Raw genomic sequence first — 7390 nt, forward strand, 5'->3', positions numbered from 1 at the left:
AGTAAAATAGCTCCAAAATTAAAAAATAATAATAATAATAATAATAATAATAATAATAATAATAATAATAATAATAATAATAATAATAATAATAATTGATTTCCATCAATAAATTAACATATTTGAGCTACTGGCTATCTTTTAAATCAGTTTTAAACAAAATTATTCTCTTTTCTAATTTTTTGTAAGCTTGTTCGGTTTTAAAGATTTACTGCCAACCAAAAATCATTTCAATGTTCACGACCCCAAATTTTTCATCATCACACATATAGAATATAGAATATGTAACTGAAGAAACATCAAACTAATTTGGTGATTAGCGTCTCGTCCAAATAAAGTTAATCTTTTTCTGTTCTCATCTAAATAGCGACGATGATCCTGCAAAACAATCAACACACCGCAAGCTCCTTGTAACCATCATCTGACGTGAGAATAAGTAACTATTTTGAGGATAATAGTGTGTATTAAGTGAGAGAGCAAGAGAGCGATCCTTAAACCTGGAATTTGCAACTCCTTACCTTAAGGCCTATGATGTCTAAAGCTCTTTTTATTAGATCTCGCATGGGCTTGTTCTAGAACACTTGTATATTCAAGCTTTTATTAAATGAATATTTTTACTCATTACTTCTGTTGCATTATATCTTGTGATACTGTTATCCAATTGTCACGCTTAAACCCTACCCATCCAGGTCCATTGGAAATCGGGGTGTGGCATCTGAAGATCGATAAGCTATGATTATGTTCAAATGGATTCCAAAAGTTTTAATGTGAAGCAACATGCTTCTTTATTCTTTTATCTTCTTAGGCAAAATAATTAAGTTAACTCGAGTAACACTCACTAGTAGTTTTTTTAGCGGCCAACGAATCCTTCAAATAGACTACTGGTGAAATTCACAACATCGGGATACATTCGCTTCCGAACCGGGGAAAAGCCTCACCTAGGGCCGAAGTCCGTGAACACTCGCCCGAAGGCATGGCAGTGCGGTGAGGTAAAACCCGCTCAGTTCAAGGATCGAACTAGCGATCTCCACCTATTCGCCTAGTCTCCCATCATCACTAGGTGCCGTAGAAAATAATGGGCAGGGCAGGAATCGAACTTGGATCCCTTAGAACACCAAACCTCTTCCTTACCACTCCACCAACTCATTAGTAGTATTTTTATCTTTCTATTTTTCATCTCTACAATACAATATAAAGTCTAACCTTGTTTTTTATTTTTTCCCAAAACCTTTCTTACCATTAACCCCAGCCAACCTTTTTAAGTCCTATTGATTCATGCGAATATCCCAAGTAAATTGGTGGAGATTCAATTTTTATACAAGCCTATGATTTTTTACTTCATTTTAGGCATTAAGTGTTTTACTTATAGAGTTTTAATTATCCATATATATTTACTCTATATTCGTGAGATGTTTAAAGATTGCGCATAATAAAATTTTTTTGAGACTTGTTACCCGGGCATGTATATCACCGCGATTAGAAAACACAAAAATATAATAAACAACTCTCTATTTACCTTCTTTGACTCTTGATGTATCTTGGTGATTGCTAATGCTTTTGGGACTTAGCCCGTTTCGGATCATCTACCTTTTTTATCTTCTTATTTCCTTTGGGATTTTGCATATGTTTGCTTAAGGAAAAACAAAAGTTCTAGTGTGGGGATATATGATATAACACAAATTAAACATACATTTTATACATATGTATCTCCATATTTGCCATCTTCGGATGCATCTTCACTCAATTTGATACTTAATCACTCCCTTTTGTGAATTTGTAATTGTATTCGACGTCTCGGTGAAAAAGGAATGAAAAATGAAGGAATTGCAGAAAATGACCAAAGACTTCGGATGCATCTTCACTCAATTTGATACTTCGTCACTCCCTTTTGTGAATTTGTAATTGTATTCGATGCCTCAGTGAAAAAGAATGAAAAGGGGGAATTGCAAGAAAATCACCAAAGACTGCCAAGCACAGTCGTGCTGAATGTTTGCAACCTCGTGACCTTCAGAGTTAGGCCTAGAAATGGACAAAAACATGAAGCACACCTGTGATGAAAATGTGCATGACAATGTCGCCCATGCGTGTGCAAATGCACGCCAGGTGCCAACCGACTATGAAGAATAATACAATGGTGAAAAACAAGATCATGGCACGACCATGCCTAAAGAAATGCACAGTCGTGCATAGGCCTGACTTGGCCTATAAATAGAGGCCTCCTCCTATTGCATCCACACTCTCTGTTCTCTGTATTTCCAAACATTCAAGAGGCAAGATTGTCTATTTTAGATATAAGAAGCATACTTAGTAACATCACGCTTTGGCTTTGGTGGATCACTAGTGATCCTATCATGGTTAATCCACCAAGTGTTGGTTGCCACTTACGACTAGTCTTTTTGTATCACTTTGGTATAGATGAATCTTGATGCTGATCTATAACATTTGAAGTTTAGTTTAAATGATGTGTTTATCCATTTGATCTTAGCAAAAAAAATTGGCTAGGGGTTAATAGTAGGGGGAAAGGTAGGTGCTTTGAAAAGACAATAATTTTAAAACACGAATATGATTTTTAGTGTAGCGTCAAAATATATTATTTCTACGAGTCTTAATTAGCAAGAGAAATTCACTTAGACCATGTGTAGTAGTACACATGAATAATGTCCCTATCCTTGGACATTATTCGACACGTGGCAATCAAGTTATTCAAGGGGCATTGTTGGGCATTTTGAATAAATGAGTGTAGTGGGGATGTGAGCATTGTGAGGTATTATGTTAAAAAGGGTGTAAAAAATTAAACAAAAAAAAACCATCAAAAAAGGGTATTGGCCAACCAAAAAGAAGAAAACCTGCGACGGACCAAAGATCTTGAACATGGGCGTGGAAAAAAGGATGCCATTTGCATTGTTTTTTAAAAAAAAAAAACGCCCCGGGGGGGGGGGGGTTATGGAGCGTTTTTTAGGAGGAAAACACCCAAAAACCCCCACTACGGGTGTTCTTAATGTCCTGGCAATTGACCTACGGAACAAAGCGGAGACTGTATTCTCCCATGAGTGGGTTGGGACCGCTTAGAGGTTAGAGAACCAAATATATTATTATACAGTGAGTGATAAAAATAACATAAATAGTATCAGGAGTTTGTTAGACATTTGAAAGATTTAAAAATAAAATAGAATTATTATATTTGTACCGGTTTTGGTAATATAAAATTGTAGGGAAACCCCCAAACTCGATGGGTGATGATGAGTAATGGATACAATGAGACTGATGATCAGCAAAACCCATCTCATTTCCATCCCAAACTTCACCATTGATTGGCATACCGTCTTTTATTGTGAAGCAAGTTTCACCTGCTTATGCACAAAACTAAGGTTTATTTTTTTTTCTTGGATTTTTTGTTTAATTTTCCTGACAGACAATGTCGAGTTCAGAATTTATAACACAAAAACTTGAGAATCAGTTGTAAAATATAAATTAGGTATGATCTTTTTTTCTTGGATTCGATCACTCAACATATAATAATTACTACATGGTTCGGCTCGCTCCTCTGTATTGAATAAATCCCTCTGCATCTTAAGGTGACCTGTCCTGTCCAAGCTTACTCAGTTGACAAATCATGTCACTAAAACAGTATTTCGATTTAGGACGTCTTGTTAAGTAATTGAAAAAAGGGCATTGCAACCAACTGTCTTAGAATGCATAACGTAAACAAACGTACCTAAATAGTATTCAGTCCAAATCATATACCGCAATAAATGACATCAAGACACTCCCCATCCATAACTTGCCATCCCTCTCCTCAACTTCACTAACAGCTTTCACCACTTTACCTTGTGCGTCCTCCAATACCTGTAGGATCTTGCCATCCGAGCTGTACTTGATAACTATAGCATGAAGCCGACCACCAACGGTCAGCAGGTAATGATACTTGATCGGGATAGGTAGTTTTAGCAAAAACATTCTAAGTTTTGGGAACATGCCGCATATGTAACTGTACATAGACCGACGAGTATGAATTGCCACCCAAAATTCACCTTTTTCATTCGTCCTCACATTGTCCGGGAAGCCGGGTAGAATGGCAAATACTTCGGACGTCCCTGCTTTCTCCCCCTTTATAAAATACTTTATTAACCTGTACCATCAAATCTCCAATGTTGCCAAGTTAAAACGCAATTACATGTACAATGCACTTTAAACCGAATACTTCATGCGAGACAAGGGGAAATTCATTTATAAAACGAGATATCAAGCTTTGACTAGGCTCACAAGCTTAAACAAGCAACCACTGGGTGTCAGCCCAGTGGCCACCGACACCCATCTTAAAAACCTGCAAGGGGGAGGTCGCAAGTTCGATTCTTACCCTGAGCAGACTGGGGAATTTACCGCCAGGGCGCTTGGTCGGGTAGCAAACTGGGGAGGGGGACCCCTCCCGCGGTCAGGGGTACCGTGCATTTACCCTTTCCACAAGCTTAAACAAGCCTACTATTTTTATTTTTTATATAATTGTAAATTATTATTATACATAAAAATAATCAATAATATATATAGTGTGTGAGGTTCAATGGGGAACACCAAAAAATGGGGAACCATGCATTTAACATGTTACATATATATCTTAAAATTTTCAATTTAACATGTCAAAAACTATTTTCTTCAAAAAAAAAAAAAACAAAAAAATCGGAGCTTTTGCATATAAAGATGTGTATAAGTCATTCTAATAAAAAGAATCATTTTTGTCATATAAAGATGTGTAGAAGTCATTCTAATAAAAAGAATCATTTTTTTGTAAAATAAACACCTTATTTTGAGTGTTTTTTAAGCATTTTTTTTTTACTTTTTTATTTTTTATACTGAAAGGCTTCTACATGTATTTATATGCAAAAACTCAAAAAAGAATTTGAAAATTTTAATTTTTAACATGTGAAATTGAATTTTTTATGATCCCGAGCCGAACTTGAGGGCTTGGCTCGGTTACACACCTAGTCAAACATGCCAAAAATCACCCAAACTAAAAATATACACAAAAAGTAATATTTTACAATTTAAAAAAAAAGTTGGAAAAAAATCATATTTGACACAAAGTTGAGGAAAAGTGTGTGACTACTGTCTTATGCAAAGGCAATGCAATTAATACTTTGAAACAATGGCAATGGAAAGTTAGTAAGGTGGTTTCTGACCTGCCTTTGGAGCCCTCGCAAAATATGAAGAAAGAAGCGTCCTTGCTTAGGGACACGCCATTAGGGAACTGGAGGTTGCGACGAAGAACACTTGTCTTCTTTGTGAGGGGGTCATATTTCAGAAGTCGACCACTGTCTTCTCCTGAGAAAACTAAATGCATAAAGTTCCTGAAAAATATTATAATTTCAGGTTAGAACGCTGAACACATATGGTAAAACGATTCAAGGTATAGGGAGAAAAATGAATATGAAAACCAGCTCGTTTAGTGAGAGCCAAGGTATATTAAGTGACTATGGTAACCATCCTTTGAGTTGAATTGTTTGTATGCATACACACGTACATATAGATATATCTCATTCACTTTCACATAAGACAGTAGCTCGAAATAATGAAATGGTGAGGGGCTCGATGCAGAAAAAGTGTGTTCTTGAGGAATGGAACTCAAAGAAATACGAAAATGGTCAGTTTTTATTGACCATGTAATGGCTGTTGGCTGATGTCCACAGGTGTTCCAGCATAATAGATGAAGACTTGGTCAAAACTGGAGAGGATATGTCTTTAGAACCAACATGAGCATTATGCATCAAGTGGTTGACTTTTTGTTGACTTGTGGGCGGACCTAGCCTTTGGCCAGGGTGGGCGGCCGCACCACTTGAAAAAAAAAATTTAGTGTATATTTTAGGCAAAAAACCCGACCGCACCCCTCGAAAATATGGTTGAACACCTCATCCGCACCCCCAGTAAAAAAATTATGGGTCCGCCAGCCATTAACTGTTAGGCGCTCTTTACCTATCTACTTTTGCTAGGTAATGACCATTTTAAGAACTTACTAGATATATATCTGTTCATTGCATGTATGTAGTTGTTGAGTATAATTACGTAAAAAAAAAAAAAAAATTGTTGGGACTTAGATTCCCAAGTCGTTATAAAAGTTGTTAAAATAAGCTGGAAGTGTAGATTGATAAATTGTTACAGTAACTATGTACAAATTGGATGAGCTCAATAAGCAATTACTGTAGAAAGAACTGAAGAATACCATACATACCTTCGCTGATACTTTGTGCTGCTATCTGTAAAGTATACGTTTCCGTGATCATCAATGTCCAGATCATTTGTGAATTTTAGAGGAAGTCCTTCGGCTTCGGTTACTAGAGGTGTGGCGAGCCCACCATCAGGCCCAACCTTTAGCAACCCAAAATAGGCATCTGCAATATACAAATCACCAGTTTTGCTGTGAAACCGCAGCCCCAAGGGTCTCCCACATATATGCTCATTCTTTAAGTAACCCATGATGCTTGGTTTCCGCTCACATATCTCTGACCGATTTGGGGAAGTGTAAGCAAAATCAGACCAAGATTTGCCGTTCCAGAAGAGAATCCGACCATCAGCAACGCCGGTATAGGGACCACGCCCCTGCGGATCGAAAGCAACGCTCTCAGGTCCTTGAACCTCATTCAGAAACTTAATCTCCGAGTTTACTAGCAAATTCTGAGAGTCTTTCTCCTTGGGCACTTGAGACCACGGCGCCATGTCCACGTGGACGGCCTCGAAGTCGGGAAAATCAGCGATTGCGCTGTGCCGGAAGGGGTCCACTCCACAGTAAACCGCCAGCAGCAGGAGGAGCAAACTTCCGCCAAGGATTCCCTTCATGGCGAAATCGAATACAATACAGATAGGCAAATATGAGGCAGGGGATGGACCGACGGAGCTAACTATATACCCAATAAGTTTAAGTTTAAGTTAGTTATCAGATAGATAGATGATAATAAATTTGGACCGTGTGATCCACCAAACACCTACCCTTCTTCTTTCAAAACAAACAAATGATTATGATTGTCTCCTCCTCCTCCTCCTATATTCGTGAACGAGTACGAAAAAGAAATGATAGGTATTAATTAAATGTTGTCATAAATACCATTTTATTATACGTCCATCACCGGTTACCCATTTCTGACTTACAATCACTGCCCATTTAAATATCACTATCTTTAACTGATGAGGATACGTCCTTAGTTGGACCGAATGCCCAACAAACATGGAGCCGAACCAGAAGCTCAAAGGGTCAGATCGTATCTAATGCCATAGACGGAACGATTAGACACATTGATCCGTCATAACTAATTGGGACCCACGGCTTTAACTGCCATGACAGCGACTGGTCCGACCCTAACTAACTCGCCACGTCAGCATCCCCCAAAAGTATAAATACCCCGCC

The 7390-nt window shown here is 37.7% G+C and overlaps 1 protein-coding gene across 5 annotated transcripts; it reads right to left on the reverse strand.

Annotated features, from left to right (window-relative positions):
* Nucleotides 1-299: 299 nt before the first annotated feature.
* On the reverse strand, nucleotides 300-7132 carry LOC110926199 (protein STRICTOSIDINE SYNTHASE-LIKE 3). 5 transcript variants are annotated; one of them, XM_035974703.1, is made up of 4 exons: nucleotides 6221-7127; nucleotides 5175-5342; nucleotides 3716-4129; nucleotides 300-378 (listed from the first exon to the last, which is right to left on the reverse strand). In XM_035974703.1, exons 1-3 carry the CDS (start codon nucleotides 6823-6825, stop codon nucleotides 3727-3729), a joined length of 1176 nt encoding a protein of 391 aa, XP_035830596.1. In that variant the 5' UTR covers nucleotides 6826-7127; the 3' UTR covers nucleotides 300-378; nucleotides 3716-3726. The 5 variants fall into 5 exon arrangements, with proteins under 5 accessions (XP_035830596.1, XP_035830597.1, XP_035830595.1 ...); XM_035974704.1 differs by lacking the exon at nucleotides 300-378 and adding an exon at nucleotides 1641-2019; XM_035974702.1 differs by lacking the exon at nucleotides 300-378 and adding an exon at nucleotides 3447-3580.
* Between the last annotated feature and the right edge of the window lie 258 nt (nucleotides 7133-7390).

The sequence above is a fragment of the Helianthus annuus genome, chromosome 6 (assembly GCF_002127325.2).
Source record: "Helianthus annuus cultivar XRQ/B chromosome 6, HanXRQr2.0-SUNRISE, whole genome shotgun sequence".
In the NCBI taxonomy this organism is placed as follows: domain Eukaryota; kingdom Viridiplantae; phylum Streptophyta; class Magnoliopsida; order Asterales; family Asteraceae; genus Helianthus; species Helianthus annuus.